This window comes from Podarcis melisellensis, assembly GCF_964234715.1.
Source record: "Podarcis melisellensis genome assembly, chromosome: 1".
NCBI classification, from domain to species: Eukaryota; Metazoa; Chordata; class Lepidosauria; order Squamata; family Lacertidae; genus Podarcis; species Podarcis melisellensis.
Genome location: NC_138528.1, coordinates 77,954,684 through 77,975,976, shown reverse-complemented (window position 1 = coordinate 77,975,976; position 21,293 = coordinate 77,954,684). Strand labels below are relative to the sequence as shown.

Sequence of the window (21,293 nt, the reverse complement as noted above, 5' to 3'; positions counted from 1 at the left end):
GCTTTTGGTACAAGAATATCACATTTTCTGAGAAGTTACTCAAGCCAGTGCACTGTTGTACTGGTCAAATACAGCATATTTCTGACTCCTGGTCAACAAAAGAAGTTTAAAGACTGTCTCGAGGTAAATCTAAAAAAAAGTAGTATAAACACTGACAACTGGGAAACACTGGCCTGTGAGCGCTCCAGTTGGAGAACAGCCTTTACCAAAGGTGTCTTGGGCTTTGAAGACACTCAAACTCAGGACGCAAGGGAGAAACGTGCTAAGAGGAAGGTATGCTTGGCAAATCCACACCGTGATCAACTCCCGCCTGGAAACCAGTGTCCCCACTGTGGAAGGTCGTGTGGATCCAGAATTGGCCTCAACAGTCACTTACGGACTCATTGTTAAAACCGTGTTTATGGAAGACGATCTTACTCAGCTACGAGTGATCGCCAAAGATTTCTGACTCCACAATGTATTTATAAATGCAAAAGAGATTGAATCATTTGTGTCAGGGGCACTTTGTGGCTGCAGTTTGCTGCACAGTATCTCCTTCCTGCTTCAGCTCATGGTCTTATGCTGCATTATTTTTCAAGCAATGTTTGTGTGTTCCCTTCACTCAAACATCCTACAATCTTCATTGTGTTTGCAGGAAGTCTAGAGGAAATGGATGGAATTCACTGGGACTGGAGAGCAAAAATTGGTTTGGAAGTAAGACAACTTACTCATTCCATTTTGACCTCTGGTAAACAGGTTTCTGTATTGACTAAAAAACCTGCCAAACACGTTTGACCAGCAAAACAGAAGAAGCACACACATAAGGAAAGCTAATTTCAACTCTCTTCAAAAATTATTATCGTTTCCAGTTTAAATTATCTGAAGTCTCTTTTTTATTTCTGTTTCATTCAGAGGGCAGAGCAGGAGGAGCAGCTCATGCTGGGGCCTGTATGGTATCTGCTTTCACTCATTCCTTGCTGAGAGGTCAGCCCTTTATTCTTACTCCTGTTACTACTGCCACTACTACTACCACTAGTCAGATCTTAGTCCTGGCATGCTTGGCCTGTGAGAAGGGATCTGTTCTAGAGAAATGTATACTCCAGTCCTCACTACACCATGAAAGCTTCCATTTCACACTGTGTGCTCAAAATGCACATATACAGTGGTACCTCTGGATACGTACTTAATTCGTTCCGGAGGTCCATTCTTAACCTGAAACTGTTCTTAACCTGAAGCACCACTTTAGCTAATGGGGCCTCCCGCTGCTGCCGTGCTACCGGAGCAACTATTTCTGGGTTAGCGGAGTGGTACCTCGGGTTAAGAACTTAATTCGTTCTGGAGGTCCGTTCTTAACCTGAAACTGTTCTTAACCTGAAGCACCACTTTAGCTAATGGGGAGTCCTGCTGCGGCCGCTGCGCCGCCGCACAATTTCTGTTCTCATCCTGAAGCAAAGTTCTTAACCCGAGGTATTATTTCTGGGTTAGCGGAGTCTGTAACCTGAGCGTATGTAACCCGAGGTACCACTGTATTCCTTTAAATTGAGACTACCTGTCCAAGCATATACATGTATAATAGAGCATTGTATGTTCTGCATCCCAAGACTGGGATATTAGACTTAAAAATACAAAGGCAGTTCCTTCTATCTTCTAGTATACAACTATGAGATTAAAAACCTGTCCCTTTTATTTTGTAAATGATTCTCAGATATCAATTTGGTATATCAGACAATGTGCAGGAAGCAAGATTCCATTATTCATACTGCTATTATGGTCCCAAAGTATATCAAAGATCATGACCACTATCCACTACACACATAAGCTCTTGTGCCCCATTTTAAGAAGACTTCAGCACATCTAACAGGTAGGGGCCCTTAAATCCATATTTATTCCTCTGCTCTTACATTTTGCCTATTTCAGCCAATACACAGATTTCCATTTCTTTTTTGGCATTTAGTATTCCTTGTATTTTGCACAAATCAATATTGACTACATAATTCTACATTTCAAAACAAAATGTAATTGTTTCATCCCTTTCATATGTTTAAATATAGAACTCCTTCAACACCAACCATCCCAAATCCTGGGATCAGTCCAAAGTATTGTACACTTTAGGCAGCAGTAGAGAATAGAACAATAGAGTTGGAAGACAGCACAAGAACAATCTACTCCAGGGGTAGGCAAACTAAGGCCCGGGGGCCAGATCCAGCCCAATCACCTTCTAAATCCAGCCCGCGGACGGTCTGGGAATCAGTGTGTTTTTACATGAGTAGAATGTGTCCTTTTATTTAAAATGCATCTCTGGATTATTTGTGGGGCATAGGAATTCATTCTTTCCCCCCCAAAAAATACAGTCTGGCTCCCCACAAGGTCTCAGGGACAGTGGACCGGCCCCCTGCTGAAAAAGTTTGCTGACCCCTGACTCCAACCCACTGCAATGCAGGAATCTTTTTGCCCAGTGTGGGGCTTGAATCTATGACACTGAGATTAAAGAGTCTTCTGCTCTATCGACTATCTCCTCACATTTCTGATGAGTTAAAGGGCTTAATCAGATAATCAATACCCTACTGCACTGTAGTAGATATATTTAATTTAAGGGGTAAGGAAACTCATCTGCTAGAACTGTAGTAATCTGGCACCTCACTTTTATGCATCTTATTACTTGGAAGCAAATCCTACCAATTTTGAAACGTACCTCCAAGAAACTGTGCTTAGGATCCAAGCCACAGGCAGCTAACTAAACAAATAATGATAGGGAGAGCCTTTGCTTTTTGCAGGGGCAACCCTATCATTACAGAATGAGGCAATTGTCTCAGGTGGTAACAACGCCACCCTGGATGTTCCCCCTAAGTCTCCTGGCTATTCCTACCCTCCTGTGCCAGTGAGCCTGCTTGTTACTGGCCTGGTATGGCTATATGTCTCACCTAGTCACTTTCTTTCAACATGTCACAGTACAGGAAAGCCCCAGACTGAAGAAGTATGCATTGCAAAGAGGCAACCAGCATAAGCCACACAGTCCAGAAACTTTAGCACATGCTCATGCAACACATGCTGCTGCACAGCAGCATCTATCCATGTTGGCAATGACCCAATTAGGGCGAGGAGTAGCGAAGTGTTGAAAGACAGAACTCTATGTGCCATATGGCCTGTCCTGGGCTTGCTGATGCCTTCAGGTATGGTGAAGGATGCTGTCTCGTTGCCAGAGTCAGCTTCTGTACATGGAAGGGGAGTGGGGAAGTCATCCTTTCCCTTTCAGGCAGCAAAATGCCTCAGGGCAGTTATACCAACCCTAAACATCACCTATTTCATTAACAAATATGGCAGGCTTCAACTTACAAACAACAAAGCGTGCATCCCTGCAAGATGGTAAACTGGTTTCACATCATCATAAAAAGAGTCTGGAAGGGAGAATCAATTATCTACTTCATTATGTAATTGCCACAATAAACTTAAAACCAGTAACTGCTGTGCAAAATGCTTCCCTGCAAAACTGCACAGAATAACGTGGTTAAAGCAAAACTAAGGTGCAGTGTAAATGGCCTCAAAGTATTTTCATTTGTGGTCACACCCCTAGGACTGGTTCAGACATAATGCCCAAGCATGGGTTGGCAGCATAAGTATGAGCCACACAGATCCATTTTCTTCCTCCTTTCTTTATTTTAAACAAACCACAATTTGGCATTTTGTCCAAACCAGGCTTGCACTGGGGTACACATTCAGTCCTGTTTCTATAAGTGAATGTCAGCATGGCTATCCCTTTGCAAAGGCTAACACAAATATAGCACTAAATGAGAAGAAAACTGTGTAAATGTGTCTGTAAATGGTCTGGGAGGCACTCAAGGGTTCCCCCAGTATACAGAGAAAACACAAAGAAATGTCACAACAAACAGCATACTTTGAAGATACTGACACCTATTACTGGCTGAGCAAACTAGCTCCCAAGCTCACTCTCTCACTCCCCCCACCATGACACACACACTTTCTAGCCAGTTTGCTTCTTTGTAAGGTGTGGTCAATTTATACAAAAGCATTATCAATAAAAGCAGATTAGGTTGGTCTGTTGCAACAGCAATAACTGAAAAGGCACCCCTATGTAAAACTCAAAGATTATGACTTATTTATTGGTCCTACAGACAGGAATGTTATCGTATTGACTTTGCGAGTGCTTTTCCCAGGATCACAGCAGGCATACACAAACCCATATAACTGGGAGGGGCAGAGAAAGATAAGGGTTATCTCAATTTCTAACCAACTTATAGCTTTAAGACTCCTTCTATGAGACAGAAAATTTAAATAGCCATTGTTTTAAGAGGTTAGACCAAGGCAATATTGTATCTTTTATCCTCTTGGGCAACATGTACAAAGATTTCTGCACTACTCATCATGGATACTCAGAGGAAATTTAAGAGACAAATCATATTTCAGAAGAAGAAAAAAGCCTCTAAGAAACATCAAAATGTAGCACCCCACATCATCTTATGTTGCTGTTTCAATTAGGCAAGCATAAATTGCCTAAGGGTGCCTCCAGACAGTCAGTATTTTGCACGTGGGATTCAAGAGCACATCGGAAACTTAGGTCTGAGCCGTTAAATTGGATTGAAAGGCTGTGTTGCACTAGCTCAACAAATCCACTTTTAAAAAGAATCAGGCTTTCTGCGGTTTGGAAAGTCATGGGAAAATGCACTGGAAGTATGGGATAAATGAATCAATAACAGAAGGGGGTATTTTTATTATTATTATGCTGCTGTGTATTTTGTGTTTTTATGTTGTAAGCTGGCCTATTGTCTTTGGATGAAGGGTAGTATATAAATTTAAAAAATAATAATAAACTAGGTCTGTTGGCAGACTGTGTTACAAAGATGTCTGCAAATGTGACATGAAGGCTGGCAACATTAACCCCACCATGTGGGAACCCTTTGGAGGCAATCACAGTGTCTGGAGACAGTCAGTCAGTAACCAGAGGAATGACCACTGGTAGGAGTGCAAAGAGAAGAAACACCATGGTGTAACTTTAGCAGCAAAACCAGATGCCTTCTTCTGCTCCACCTGCAAGAAAACATATCTCTCCTGCATATGGCTCTGGAGCCATTGCAGACACTGTAACTCTCCAACAGCTTGACTGCACTCCTGAAGGCACACTCGTCTATTGTCTCCCAAGACAGATGGATACCAACACAACCCTACTTAAGCATACAGCTTAATAAGAGATGCAGGTTGTTTCCCTATTGTCAGCCAATGGAAATGGAAATGTTAGCATCCTTACCTTCGTAGTAGGATATGTTATGAAAGAGTACTTCATCTCTGTACTAACAAAGCTATTTTACCAATACATAGGCATAGCAAGTTAAATCTAGAAGGAGCACAGGAGAGTTTCTTCATTGTGCCCTGCCTGATCATTTTGTGAGCCACATCAAAAATAAATCATAAGGAAGTATGCAGATATCTGTGACACTCCAGAGATAAATCTGCTCACTTCCTAGAACGACAGTTCAACTATTTATTTATATGGTCATTTGAAAACACTAATTATGGGAATAAATGTGTCAGTTCCATGTATGGCTAATCTAGTGTTTCATTGCCCCACCACATACTAAATTTAACCCCATAGTATCCAGCTGTGGCACAAACATCACAGTGGCAAAGGCAGAATGAGTCTGTGGCACTTCTGGACTAGAAGCTGAGGATTTAGAGGCCCGACTAAGGCAAAATCAAATGTATATTCTTGCCTGTCTCTTCAGCACTGCAATGACACCTACTCCAGAGATTAGAAGACTAGAGGGAAAGCCACTGGTAGCCTAACATACACAGGTTTGCACAGGTACTGTAATGCAATATAGAGTAGCACACTCACATATTTTTAAGATCCTTACAAGTTGGCCACTACTAATTAATTTCTGTTTAAAAAACTGTATTCCACTTCCTTCTACATACGTCCAAGGCAGCCAACAGTAATGCAATTGAAAAACAGAAAACAAATAAACACCACATAGCTGGTCAGCAGATAAACTTAGGATTTGATCAGCCAATAGGATGACTATGTTGCTGTACTAAGCCACCCCTTAGAATGCAACTGACTAGCCAGCATCCTGTGTTCCCAGAGAAGAATAGCCCATTTTTTTCTCCAAAGTTCCTGTATGCTTTGCCACTGGCTGCAGGGCCAGCATGGGCAGAGGCCAGAGTAAGACTGGATTGTATAGATCAGAAGAACAGTGGATGCACTTTTCATTCTCTCCTAAAGCTCCATGCACCCCTACAGCAAATGTTAAGCAGAAGGCAAAGAGAATGATGGATAGACAAATGCTGACTACTGAAAAGCCCTCACAGGACAGAAGCCAGCCATATCAAGCATCAGTGAGCTAATGTGAAGCCTACAGGAACCTGGCAATGTGTGTCATGGGAGAATGGAGTTCAATGAGGCCTCAAGAACAAATGGAAAACATAGGACACCCCTATGATCAGATAGCAATACAAACGCACGCACACAAATCTCACTGACCAAAAAACAACAATGGAAAACTAATCTCGAATTGGGAAGCAAGGCCTAGGAAAGGCCACTGTGCCAAACAGAAACAACAATGGAAATAGGCCTGCCATGTAAGAAGCTTCAAAATACTCATTTTGTCTCATAAATAAAGTGTGTCTCTTCCAAAAAGAGATATCCAAACACAGAAGAGCGATTAGTGGTTGAAGCACAAGTGACTGCAAAGGTAGAAGGCCTGATCAGGTCAAGCAAGAAGGGCACAGAGAAGAAAAAAGAGTGGGTCAGACTGCCTTAATTGCTAAGCACCACAAGCCTACATATATTCATAAAACACACAGACCAACACCAGGAAAACTTTTTCTTTTCGTCTCACCTTGTAAAGCTGCTGTCCTTTCCTGCTCACTCCTTGTGGCAAGGCAGAAAGCCAAGAGCACAGATGGCACAGGCAGAAGAGAGAGCAATTTCACAGTCATTTTAGCTTATTCACAAGCAGCATCCTACAAAATGGAAAAGCACAGGGGAAATAATTACCTTTATGGACTTCCCTCTTTGAGATTCAGGCAGCCACCTTCAAATCCTGAGACTCCTTGTGTGTCCTTGCTGTGCACTCCCTGATCGTAGCCATGTTAATCACATGACTGGCCAACAGACTGGCTTTGCCAGTTAAGTATCTCCCTCTGCTTTTTTTGTTGTTGTTCATTCCATGTCCTCCTTAAATGACTTGTTCTATTCTCCACCCCCAATCACAATCTTCCAGGCCTGCACTTGGGACAGCCAGTTCCTCCCACCTGCTATCATTACTCCACCCACCTTTCCACCTGCATACAAGGAGAAAATGAAACCTGGACTCTTAAAATCAACAAACCCACCCAGCGTGTTGGCAGCAAAACAGCCGACCAAGAGTTTGCTCAGTAAAGAGCCAGGAGGCAGGTTGCTCAAAAGCTCTGCAGCTGTGAGGATTGCCGCTCTGTGGCACTAAGCCAGCCGGTTATCCTGGATCCTGGCAAAGACTGCTGTGGCCTATAAACAAGAAAATGCCCCAAGGAGTAAACAAGACCCCCCCCCAAGGAGTAAACAAGGAAAATACACCAAGGAGGCCTGCTTTCATGCAAAGGGAAAATGTTAGATCTCAAGACAAGACCAAACCTGACAGCTACACCATGTGTGTAAGTTCTGTTACTGAACTGAAAAACAATACTAGTAGAGCTGAATTCTCTTTTTTAATCTGTAAAAGATGTGCTGCTGTTTTCTTTTTAAATGTAGCATAAAATACACACTCAGGGCTACTCATAATTCTGATCGTGAAGTGCAGCTGATATACAGTTCAGTTGTGAAAGAAAATACATAAAAGAGGAACAACTCTCTGATTACAGAGAAGCTTTCAGAAACCTAAACATGAAACATGGAATAACCACTAGGCTCCCCAAAGTTGTATTCAGAATCATTACCTGATCAAAGCTGCTGTCTCTTATAAGCAAGTAATCCTTAAGCACAATGACTATATGAATGGCAGGCAAGTTTTTAGTATGTAACAGTAAGAGGTACCTGATCTATGTCAAGTAACTTCCAAAAGAGACAAAAATGGCTTAATACATTTCCCAAGAACAGAAAATGCAAATGACAAATCCATACAATGGTGGTAACAATATAATACTAAACTAAATAGCTGACACATTATAGCCCTTTGTTTATGTCATTTGCATATCACCCTTCACACACAGGGCGAGAATGCTCACAAACAGGAAATACTGTATATCAAGTATTGCCACAGAAGTCTTGTCTTGCAGACACGTGGATTTTAGTACAAAATTCTACTCATGCACGCATTTCTTTCACCATTCTCTCAGATACCACAGGCACTATCACCTGAGGCACACCAGCTCGCCCTGATAGATAGGGACAGGATTGCCCCTTGAACAGAATTGCTGTGCTCCAAGTAGAGCAACATTTACAAAGCAGACACCCACTGTTTGGGGTTCCATCCACTGCATTTCCTGTTCCCTTTCCTCTGTCCCATCTGTTCTGTGTTACCCATGGGAATGGGTACTAGTATGAGATGGAGCGTGTGGCAGTTGCCAGTTTTATCACTGTACAACTGGTGTTTTTGCCTATGCCCTAGGAAGGCTCTGAATTACAGGCCCTGGCATCCAATATTCATTTTTAAATTAGTTATTTATAATTTACATAGTACTTTCAACATGCAAAGTGCTTTACAGTAATGGTCACATTTGGCCCATTTATATGGTTTGTGGTCACAACACTGGTAACAGTACTAAGGTGGGAGGTCTCCCGATTCAAGGATTTTGCAGAGTGACATCACACTCCTCCACACTCCACATATCTGACTTTCGTAAGACCTCACACAGAGCAACTGCAGTGTGTTGTGTTGGTATATCCTGAGTATTTTGCTGCACTGCACTGCTATAATTGCTGCACAATTATGACCTGGCATGGTACTCCTTGTGATTCCTATTTGCCTTCCACAGGAGACAACAAGATCAGGTTTTTGCTCTTAATACTGTGTTTCTCATTTAGTGCAATGGGAAGAGCAATATTCAGTCTAACTAACTACATCTGAAAAGCAGCTTGATGGTAGACTACAAGCCTTACAAGCTTGAGCAGAATGGGGAGATATTTTATTATGGTTTATACATTTTGGCCCAAATGTTTTGTAACCTAAGTATATTGGCCCATAAAATCTGGTTCTTCAAGTCACAAATTTTTTTTTCCTCTGTTCTGTCCATGTGATGCTGTAGCATTGTCCCCAAGAAGCTCAAAATGATGCATTTCAGGGAACATCAGAGATGCATAGCTTATTAGTTATAATGTATCTTGAATTCTTAACAAATGTTGCTTTAATTTGCCTGGACAGTCCAAAGCACTCATGAAATTAGGGTAGAATCTTACCAACAGATTATAGACTTCTCCCTTACGCATGGCTTCATTCTTTTCTGAACAGCTGCAGAGAAACCTGTTGCCCTAGAAACCAAGCTGTACAATTTCAGCTCCACAGTATCCCCAGCAATCAATCATCTTCCAAACATGTCCACTTCCTTCCAGTTATTCATTTTGTAGCTAATAAGTTAAAATTCAGTTTTACAACAACAGTTTCTGTATAAAATGTCCAAGATATCCAATATGATCTAGTAATCATATTCTATTTTAGGATTTTTTTTAAAGCTCAGAAGCAACAGTATAGTCGTCTAACAAAAAACTAATCACACCCAGCCAAAGTTAAGCACTTCTGAGTCCCATTAGTTTCAATAAGGAACAAAGGGTTCATGTGGCAAGCCTAAATGTATACTCAGCACTGCCCCACCAAGTATAAGGAGGTCCTAGCTGCAATCCTCTGTGCACTTACCAGGAATTAAGCCCCACTGAGCAAAGTTACTTGCTTCTGAGTATATGTGTAAGTTTGTGTTGTTAAAAACGTCTCAAACATTGGCTAGATTGTGTGCCTACACCTTTTTAATGAACACAAATTAAAATAAGAAAACTGAATCTGTGGCTGTAGTCGTAAATACTGTTGCCTGGATCACTAAAATCAATTTGACTTGCTTAAATGGTTTTAAGACGGAAATGTTAAGTTCCTGTTCCCCACCCCACCCTTTACCTTTACCTTTGTAGATCTTCTGCCTGTTTACTCAAAAGCAGCAAGTCCTACTGTGCTCAATACGATTTTATTCCCTATATTCCTATGTTGACTTCCTTAGGAGTAAGCCCCATTCAACTTTGCACTAATGACTTATAGGTAAACAGGATCAAGCTACAGGTCTTTTAGTTAGGGGAGTTCATGTTCTGTTTAGGTGTCCCAAGCCTTTTTCAAATAAAAATATGGATTATCTCAACACAACGCTAGGCAAACCCCCAAACCACACACTTTGCCCCAAGGTAAGATAACAGGGGACTACTTCTACACCAAACAATTTCAAGCTGCAAATTTAACTTCAACCTCAATTCCTAACATGGGCAATCATAATCACTGCTGAGGAATACCTGCAAAATAACGCTAAAATTGTGTTACAAAAAGGAAGAACGGATTACTCTTTACTAAAGGCAGCAATCCCATTTTCACTGTATGTCCCAAGGTACTGCTTTTGTACTGCACGAAGGCACAGCCCAAGGAACCAGAAGCTGTTACCTCTCCCACAGTAATAGTCTCACGTTGGCTAAGCTCCACTCTTGGAGGCCTTAAGAAGAAGAAGAAAAGCCTTTTTTCTTATCACCATGATGACACGTGCGTGTTTCTCTCTTCCTGGCCTAGTACAGAGAAGACCCAGCACGCGAGACTCCAACGAATAAAAGAAGCAACACCAACCTCTAACGCAAGAAGCCATGGCCCAGTTGCACCCCAAAAAACCCTCTTGCGCGAAGATAACAATTTTAGCAGCTGAGGGGACAAGGAGGCGTCTTCATAACTAACCCTCTTCCCTGTTGCCATGGGAACCCACAACCTGCGCTCAGGTAGGCAAAGGGCGGCGCCTCACACCTCTCTTCGCAGAGGAATTCTGGGTAGTGTAGTGCGGCAGCTTTCTCGCTGCTGAGTTCCTTTCGTGAGAAAATACTACGTCTCCCAGCATGCAACTGGCTGCCTCGGCCTTAGGCCCCACACACCTGTGCAGGCAAGTTGTTTACACTTTTCAGCGTAGACGGATCGAAGCAAGAGGGTAGATAGGTGGCGTGGAAAATGTATAACTTCAACATGCTAACTTTTTTGCTTAGTCAGCAGGCTTGGAAAAAGTTGTTGTTCAGAGCCAGCACTTCAGGCGGTTGCACTAGGGCGGAATGGGTCGCTTTGCGGCTGTTCCTTTTCGTAGTCCATTAGGCGCCCGCTGGGAGTCCCAGGAATGCGGACAAAATGTGTTGCTTAAGTAAGTTAGTGTATCAGACCTGCATATTGGTAATGTTGTTGGCGACTTCCTTTCATAGGTCCATTAAAACTATCGATCTAGATAGATACTGATGTAAACCGTGCCGCAAACAAGAAACGGAGATAAGAGCTGATTAATATATACCTGCTTTTCTCAACTTCTTGTTTTTAACAATATATACAGAGGAGAATGGAGAAAAGGACCGGCATCAGCTTCCCCCTGCTGTTACAGAATTTTCAGCCTTTTTTCTCCTAACTAAGATGCTGCTTGGGCTAAGTTTGGATGCTGCTGGTTCTCTTCCTTACCCAAGAGATGTGCAAGGAGTTGGAAGGCAGGGCTTTCTTGCAACCTTTTCTCTTATATAATCTTATGAAGACTGTGCTTTGAATCCTCAATGTGGTTTACATGAAGCCCCATGAAACAAAGTGGATGTAGTTTGCTAAAAATAATATCCCCTGTTTCAGGGTACATTTAAGGAACATAGTGGGTTTCCAGACAGGGACCTTATATTGCAAACAGATCATCAAGTCCAATTTTTCCTGTGTGCATTTTTGGCATGTTAGCCTCTACACATTTCCTTTATTCATTGCTGTTCTGCTGCTTGCTGAGCTTTGTAGAATGAGTTGGTATGTTTCCGTTATGCTGCCTTGTCTATCTGTTTTCCTTATTAATGAATTTGAAGGTATTTGGGCTGTTTTTCTGTCCCTTTCCTCAGTTCCCAGGACTTTTTTTTTTGTTCTGGGCACATGTCCAGCTATTTCTATACCTGTTTGTGAACAACTTAAACAAAAAAAAACCTTTATCCCGGAAGTGAACAGGAGTAAATATTACCAGCCCAGTAGAGCAAACTAAATTATAGGAATCTGCTATGTTGCATGGCTGCTGCAATCTGCTGGCATAAAAACTCTTGATCGAAATCCTACAGTGTTGGCTAGGAGGGACTACAGTAACTGCCCAAGCTCAGTGAAGATAATGGACATTCATTGCATCCATAGCAACACCACCACCCAATCCTGGCACACTTTCTGCCTCCGCATGCATGGCCAGTCACAGACACACACACACACACACACACACACACACACACACACAAATAAATGAGCTTGCCAAAACATGACACTGGAAACCAACACATGCACACATTGCAGCCGCTTCCCCAACCTGCATACTTGCAGCCAGCACTTCCCCAGCATTCATGCCAAGAAACCATGCCAATATACACAAGGCATAGAGTCACAGAATTGTAGAGTAGGAAGTGACCTCGAGTGTCATCTAGTCCAAGCTACTGTGATGCATGAATCTATGTTGGTGAGTGGAGGGAGCTTTATTACAAACATGGAAGTGAGTACACAGTCCACATGAGCAAAACAGTGTCAGAGACCTCAAATACCCCTCTAGTGCCCCCGCACCCGGTCATGTGAAGCAGTGGAAGCAAGAACATGAGTGATGGCAATAATTTTGAACCAAATGTCAGTGGTTTGCAATAGTGACTTGTTAATTTGAGCAAAGTACAATTAAGAGCCTCCTGCCCACCTAGCAGTTCGAAAGCACGTCAAAGTGCAAGTAGATAAATAGGTACCTCTCCGGCGGGAAGGTAAATGGCGTTTCCGTGTGCTGTTCTGGTTCGCCAGAAGTGGCTTAATCATGCTGGCCACATGACCCGGAAGCTGTATGCCAGCTCCCTTGGCCAATAAAGCGAGTTGAGCGCAGCAACCCCAGAGTCGGCCATGACTGGACCTAATGGTGAGGGGTCTCTTTACCTTTACCTTTACAATTAAGAGCAACACAAATAAGCTTTAAGGTAATTTTAATTTTAAGTAGAAATTTCATTTCCTTATCTTTTATGTATGTGTATCTCATTGTATTGGCAATGGCCTATGGCTGCAGGCTGTAAATATTGACCATAGCAATTCAATCCCCCTGGTACTCCACCACATGTTGTAATCACTCGGGGAGGGGGAGTACTGGAGGGATACCAGCCTATACCCCCCTGTTACTACATCACTAGTAGTGACCACATTAACCAGAGTGTCAGATTAGCACTGGGGAGACCCATTTTCAAATTCTGCCAGCCAAGAAGCTCACTAGGTGATCTTGGGCTAGTCATTAGTGTTACGTATGTCACAGGATTTTTGTGAGGTTAAAGGAGGGGGCTATTTATGCCACCTTCAGTTCCTTGAAGGAAAGATAAAAAATAAAATAAACATATGCATAGTGTGCAGATTTATGTTAAAGATTCTGAACTGTGTATTAGGCAAATTGAGACTGAGGACAATATGCAGATCACTTCATATTTGGGAAGAAGAGACCCCATATAGCTAATGACTGAAAGGTAACCTACTTAATGGGATTATTAGTGCTCTCTGGCTGTCTTGAGAGAGAAAACATTGAGCAGCATTAAAGTAGAAAAGGAAGTAATAGCAGACATTAGACAAGCTTTGGAAAGTATTAATGATGTGTGTAATTTCACTTTCCTGCTTCTTCACTCCTGAGCATAAATAAATGACTGTAAGTTACAATAATGAGCCCATCAGACTAATCCTGTGTATGAGAATTTACTGCAACACTAAAAGCCTTGTCTTCTAAAATAAACCCCTTTTTATCATGTAAGCTTCCAGTACTATAAAGAGCATTAAGAGGCACAAAGTAGTGAGTGTCTCTCCATGGCAATTCAGATGCAGGTGCCAGGATGTTCCTTCTGCTGAACGTGCTATAATAAAATTCTGTCTGTAGTAGATGGATCCTTTAATAGGAATTGCCATACTAACCCGGACGTGATTAGGACAAACCTCCGCTCCATTCATTCCACACAGACTGGATGTCAAACTCTGAATATTAAACAGCACACTGTTTAATGCCAGGGTCTCACCCACTTGGCATAATAGCCTTAATTCAAATTGGAAAGCAAATGATGTGAAGGCAAAACACCCTGAGATCTATTATATCAGGACAGAAAAGAAAACACTTTTGATATATAATTATTTGCTATAATTCTTAACTTTTTTCTTTTTTAAGGAAACACCTCAGCTCCTGGAATGTGAGTATGAATAACAACACTTTCCAGTTTGAAACATTTTGACTTTTGTGTAATTTACTCCAGTTGATGAGGTTTTATTCTCAGTAATAGAACTGAGATCTCATTATGTATTTCCAAATATTTTAAAATATTTGTGCCAATAAAATATAGGAAATTATATGTTTAAAAAATTGACAGCAATAAGATCTAGCAATGTTTATTAGCCTAGTTTCACTACCAGCTGCTTGTACAATAAGGGCTTTCCTTTCCTTTCCTTTCAAAAAGTTCAACCGAGAAGCATTGCTGCAATTCTTCTAGGTACATTTCTTATCACTGTCCCTATCCACAGATGCTGCTACTGGAAATTCAGAGCAGATGCATGTCCCTTACATCTCTGAAATTAGCATTATCACATATGCGGACAAGCATGATGGTTAACCTTTTAAAATAGGGGTGGCTAACCTGTAGTCCTGCACAAAGTGGTGGACTCCACCTGTCATCAGCCCCAGCCAGCATAGATGATATGTGTAGGCTGGAGGACCACAGGCTAGCCACCACTGCTTTAAGTGTTCCTGTGTCACAATACCCAATTACAAGTTGCTAGGTAGCTAACGTATCTAGTAATAATGATTTACCCTTCTATAGTGATAGAACAAAGCATTAGCACTGAGTGTTCGATAATATTGAGGTGATCCACTAAAGTTTAGTGACTCAACAGAGATGTTAACAATGGGTTCAGCACTCCTTTAGTTATAGGTAATGCATGCCAGGTGACTTCCCAAGCCTACACCTGTGCCTCCCAGAATATATCACTGAAGCAGCAGTAAGCTTAACATGGTGTCCAAAATATGTTGATGTCAGCATCAGGTGAACCTTGGGCCACAGCTGGAAAGGATCTCCCCCTTTTTGCCAGCTTCAGAAATTCTCTTAGAGAGGGAGGACCTGGAGAAGGACCTCAAATAATGAACACAAGATGTGAGTATGTTCAAATCTGGAACACTAATATAGGGTTAAGGAAGGATAAAAACTAGCAGGATTGATATTAGAAAAGTAGCAGTATGCATTATATTCTGGAATACAACCAACATGATATAGAATATAGGAAAATTCATAGATTTGTAGTATTGAGAAAAAAAGGTTTCCTTTTGCCCAGACAGATTTTACTTTTAAAATCTATTATTATAAGAAACAAATAGCATTACAACACATATTCATCATAAACACATCTAAACAACATAGTCATATATAACAATGCATTATAGCATCAAATCCCATGTGCAGGCAAGAAGAAGGATGTCTATATTGTATTGTTGCACTTCTCTGACATATCATTGTTGGGACTGTCCATAAAAGTAGTGTCTCCAAACTCTGGAGTGCACCAAAGTAGGTATTAAAAGTAATATCTAGACCAGGGGTCAGCAACCTTTTTCAGCCATGAGCCGGTCCACCGTCCCTCAGACCATGTGGGAGGCCGGACTATATTTTGAAAAGGAAAAAAAAGGACAAATTCCTATACCCCACAAATAACCCAGAGATGCATTTTAAATAAAAGGACACATTCTACTCCTGTAAAAACACACTGATTCACAGACCGTCCATGGGCCGGATTGAGAAGGCGATTGGGCCTTAGGTTGCTTACCTAGTTTTTTGTCATTCAGAAGGCACCTTGCCAAATTGAAGTTTTCAAAATTAATACATTGGGGCCAGGGTGGTGAAGGAAAGAAAGAGCAAAATAGGAGTTTATGGGAAAGCTGTAGTCTATACGTGCATGCTCTTAGAAAAATAAAAACAATAATGTAACGAGGGGACTTTCAAGGTGTAGTGTCCCACTTCATATTAGCACTGCCTATAGTCACTGAAGAATTATATTTTTTAATATCCTTTTTATTTTATTTTTTAGAACTCGGTACAACTTAACAAAAACATCACACACATTTTACAAAAATAAGAGATCGGTTGTAGTTTGCTCCACTTTCAGGACTCAGTGGGAGAGCATCTGTCTTGCATACAGAAGGTCCCATGTTCAATCTTCATTTAGGGCTGGGAAAAACTCCATGTGTGAAATCCTGAAGAGCTGTTGCCAGTCAGTGTAGACAATACTGAGCTACATGGACCAAATGTCTGACTCAATATAAGGCAGCTTGCTATGTTCTTATGTAAGGCAGCAGTGAAGACCAACAACTGCATGTTGCATTAGTGGCCTATCCAAGATTCTGTTTTTGAAACATATTGTTCCTAAGGTTTCCATGTGGATTGCAAGACTACCCTGGTTAGTTACATGTTTAATAAAGTTATCTAACATCAGTTAGAAGGTGACCTCATTTCCAGTTTATTTTCAACTCCCCTTATGGCCTGCATTGCACATGGTTTTTTTTATACCAGAGCTATACCCAGCACCCTTTGATACAAAACCTCAAAGATAGGTCTCTCTATAAATGTAAGATTTCTGACTACTCTGTCCAAACTAAAATAAAACCAGTCCAGTCTTTATGCTTAAAAGTTTTAAAAAGTTTATTGTATAAAATTTCATTTGATAAAAATTACACATTGCACAGTATTTCAGAGTAACTGTGTTTTCTTTAAAAGTACAACTTTAAACATTATGACACAAGAGCAGAAAGCCTAAGGAATTACAAATTGAATTAAGTTCCCTAATTCAATATGTAAGGATTTGTGTTAAAGTAATCCAGAGCCAAAGCTTCATATTGCTATAAGGCACAATTTTAAAGGCATTCCCTGAGCAAGATGCTTCCAGAATTACAGCATTATAGAGCTTCTCAAACAGATATGTTTCAGCTAGAATCCAAGTCCCATTGGCTTTCAAGGAATGAACATGTGATTGCTGCTGAAGCTTAACTTGCAATTAAATTTAGAATTTGTCAGAGAAAGGGGGGGGGGAGGAAAAACATAGGTATTAGGTACGTAATAGGAATTTTAACTTTGCATGATCTTTTCAGTCAAAAGTACAAATTGCAAAAATGACTTCAGGAGCAAGAGAGTATAACTGCAATCATTGATATCCACAAAGGATTTTGCTGAGGTGAGGATAAAAACAGAATAGAAGAGCCCTTTAGCATGTTACATCTTTACATTCTCAGTGCTATGATTTAGTTCCAATACAAGTAACTTAACAATACATGTAAGATGTAACATTCGCAAACAAGAACAAAAGAGAATCCAAATGTCAAGTTGATAAGTTACATATGAATATCAACATTAATTCTGCGGTTCTACCTAATCCATATAATAAAAGGTGAAGGGACACAAGTCATTTTAACTTACATCTAAAAGACATCCTGAAGCCTTAACATTTTTTGGATCAGGATTTTTTTTAATTGTGCTTTATTTCTGTGTGTTATTAGATACTTGATTGGAAAGAAGGCACAAGGGGTATGAAACAAAACAGTTTTTGTGGAACACATAACTGTCCAATGAAGCACAGCCTCTGTGCCTTTAGTGCTTATGCAGAAAAGTAAAAGTAAATTTCATCAAGAGCAGCTTTTCTAACACATGTAGCTCTATGATGCCACAGGCTGAAACTGCTAACCGAAGCCCAGTGTTCTGCTGTGTCCAAGAATGATGTATATACACAGTTCTATGAACAGCTGGCCTCTTTAGGATGAGTGAATTAATAAAGGAACTACTGTATATAATCTTTGTAAATGCATACACATCTTTGGATTGGTCAGAAACTGGGTTCTAACAGTATCATGAATTAAGAATCCAAGGAAAAATATACCTATTCTTGTGAAGTTTATGTGTGGGTACATCTGACCCCAACTTATATGTAAAAAAGTTGAGTGAGGTAATACAAACATTGCCACCTTTGAGGGGTTTCATTCATAGTTTCAGTGAGGGCAACTGTCCTAGTGGCTCGCTGGAATGATAGAATCAAGAGTGTTTACAATATAGGTAAAGGCCTTAAAGTGCTTTTCAGAACTGAATTAAACTTCCCATCAGCTTTATGAGGTAGACAGTTAACTGGGTCCCTTTTTATAAACCAGCACAAAAGAAACTTTTATCAAATGGTGTACCATTAAAAAGCTAAAGGGAGTAATCTCTAAAAAGATGTCAGCAGATAAAGAAATTATGGAAACTTCAAAATAACAGTTCTCTTGAACTTTAAACAGCAGTTTGGAGGCTTTGATGCAAAACAAACAAACAAACAAACAAACAAACAAACAAAAAAGCCCCTATAAAAATAACTTTGCACATGTGCTGTTCAATTATACAAAGGAAATATATGTTATACAAACAATATATTTCTTTCCACTCAAAGAGCACCATCAAGGTAATGAAGGAAATGAAAAGCTATTAATATATATTCCTATGAGCCATGAGAGTTAAGAGATTTCATGTTGATTTATACTGTGAGTCTGAGACAGCTGAGAGAGTTTCATGGGCGTTAAGTGTCAAATCTGTTATGAGTGGTGGCAGCAGAACATGGAAGTTTGGTGTAACCAAAATTATTTTAACTTTATAGCAATAGAGTTATTTTATTGACAGTGCAAACGCTCCTGCTTACTTCTGCCTCATGCTCTGGCATGTGACATTGTTCCTACCCTGTAGTCTCCTAGGAACACTTGAATATTCAAAACAATCTTACCATGCAAGGCAATGGCATTGTTTCCTTTCAGTGAAGAGGTAAAATCCAAGAGCAGTAAGCAAAGGATCAAGCGACGCCTGCAGAGTTCAGCTGACATCTTCAAAGCCTACAGCACCATTCTTCTAGATGCTTGGCTTGAGGATTTCTTCTCTTGATCCCAGCACTCTCATATGACGTTTCACTATACTTCTGTGGAGTCATCCATTCTTCTAAAATATATAGAAACAACTATTCTCAATTTCAGTTGGAAGATGCAGCATTTTAATTGCAAGGGGAAAAAATGGCAAAGCTAAAGAGGCGTGGGCTCTTTAACTAACACCTGGAAGGGAAGCCAATGAGGGTCCTTCCTATGCCATTTAAGCATTTAAAATAGAAAGGAGAATACAATAATATTTAATTTCATATAAGAGAGCATGAAACCATCTCAGCTGTGGGGATAAAACAGAATTCACTGCCACCTGCTGTTTGGAACCACCTTACAGAATGATACATCAAGGATTTATTTGCACATTGAACAAAAATATTCCCACAGGTCACTTCCAGGAGACAAACTGATGTAGGCATGATATACAGCAGGGTATGTTTGTGTCTTAAGCAGAGGAATCACATCAGCTGAAGCCCTGGGAGTGATGGGGCTTGATAACATTCCCTTGCTCTCAGCTATGTGACTTTTAAAAGACATCTGAAGGCAGCCCTGTTAAGGGAAGTTATTAGTATTTGAGGTTGTATTGTGTTTTTACTATTTTTTGCAGGGGCAACCCAAACAGGTGGGTGACATATTAGATGATGATGATGATGATGATGATGATGATGATGATGATGCAAAAAACACAGCAGTCACATCCCCTCTGTGAGTGATGGAACATCAAAAAGCTCCATTGTTCCCAGGGAGACTATTCTGTTGAAGAAGACCCACTGTACTGGCCATTCCAGACTCTGAATGGCTGGAAGACTACTTCTGAAACTTTTAAAAAGGGATAGAGGGAACCATATGAAATGAACAGAGGAAGCCAGCCCTGGAGCCCTTGGCTCAGTACTGGGTTCTGCAGGACTGTGGGTTCTATAGTAACTTATTGATCTAATCCAGGCCATGATCTGCTCTGATCAGATTAGGCCAATGTGGAATCAGAGTTCTGTGGAGTTTTTTCTCCATCCCCATTGTAAATGAATACCCCAATAGGGCTCAACTTGGAAGTACATACAGGCTTAAATTAAACTAAATTTAAATGATAACGGTACAACAAAAAAAGCAAGTAAAATTAATCTCTGCTGCCATAACATCTGCTGTAATGCTATCCACTTGGGACTATTCCAGGCATCATCATTTTATTTGTATGCTGCCTTTCCATAGTTAAAATCATGCTAAATGTGGCTTACAGCATGAAATGATTTACATTACAAACATAAAAAGTAATTATAAGCAATAAATAAAATGCATCAAAAAGTACACAACCAAACTGAACAATTTCCATATAAATCACAATAAGATCTGAAAATAAATATACCAAAAATATATAAATAACAACAATCCCCCTCCCCAAACAACACCGCAGTTCAAGAGCCTGCTCCCTGTAGCTTTATTGTCCATTGTTTGCCTCTCAAGAGAATCGTACTTGGATAAAACACACACCTGAGTCTTTTCAACAGCCTTTCACGTTTTTGTTGTAGATGCAGGTTCTTAATGCCCCTGGGGACATCAGGCACAAACCAGGCTGCAATCAGTTTGATACAAAGGGCCACATGCTGCAAAGAGCCAACAGAATCAGATTTTATTCCTTACAGGAGACATACTGCAATCACCATCTAATTTGTTCATTTAAGCAATTTATATACTGCTTGATTACAATAGTCCCTATGCCATGTAAAAGTAACTCAACAATACAATTGTCCGTCTAGATAATGACCAACAGTAAGCGAAGCAACCTGCTGTTCTTAACTGCTTTACATTGGTTCTTTTGGATACTTGTGTGTTTTACTACATCATGGCAACTAAGCATCATGGATCGACATTAATCTAAGTCCCTCCACTGACTGTGAAAGGACTGAACAGTCAATTATAAACCCACTATTAGGCCGTGTCCAGAGGAAATCTAAAATGCCCCAATTATCATTCAACACAGATTTTCTGTTTAGTCCTGGGAAAGATAGTCAAGTCCATGTATAGTTGCCCCTCGCTAACTGGCAGAGTTTCTGTTCCTGGACTCAGAACACACTGAAAGAGATATTTCATCTCCAAAGTTAAGACGGCTTATAATGTCCAGTACCTGGATGGCAAACAACATAGAAACCTTATTTGCATGGACATACAGAGCTCTGTGGACAAAGAGTGAAACACAAAACTTA

At 40.6% G+C, this 21,293-nt stretch overlaps 2 protein-coding genes across 8 annotated transcripts in view; both read right to left on the bottom strand.

Annotated features, from left to right (window-relative positions):
• Positions 1-15,091, bottom strand: part of SIGIRR (single Ig and TIR domain containing) — a 35,575-nt gene extending 20,484 nt beyond the window's left edge. Inside the window, exons 1-3 of one of the 5 annotated variants that reach the window (XM_081884567.1) lie at positions 10,776-10,955; positions 9,365-9,436; positions 6,831-6,954 (exon numbers count right to left, since the gene is read on the bottom strand). In XM_081884567.1, the coding sequence (XP_081740693.1) occupies positions 6,831-6,930 (100 nt within the window). In that variant the 5' untranslated portion in view covers positions 6,931-6,954; positions 9,365-9,436; positions 10,776-10,955. Of the gene's footprint in view, positions 1-6,830; positions 6,955-9,364; positions 9,437-10,775; positions 10,956-14,806 lie in introns of those variants that run through there. The other 4 variants (XM_081884569.1, XM_081884570.1, XM_081884566.1 and 1 more) reach the window with 4 other exon arrangements.
• A 1,746-nt stretch (positions 15,092-16,837) lies between these two features.
• Positions 16,838-21,293, bottom strand: part of ANO9 (anoctamin 9) — a 46,083-nt gene continuing 41,627 nt past the window's right edge. For all 3 annotated transcript variants that reach the window (XM_081884547.1, XM_081884549.1, XM_081884548.1), the window contains 2 exons: positions 20,581-20,693; positions 16,838-19,159 (listed from right to left, as the gene is read on the bottom strand). In XM_081884547.1, coding sequence (XP_081740673.1) covers positions 19,132-19,159; positions 20,581-20,693 — 141 coding nt within the window. In that variant the 3' untranslated portion in view covers positions 16,838-19,131. The remainder of the gene's footprint in view (positions 19,160-20,580; positions 20,694-21,293) is intronic.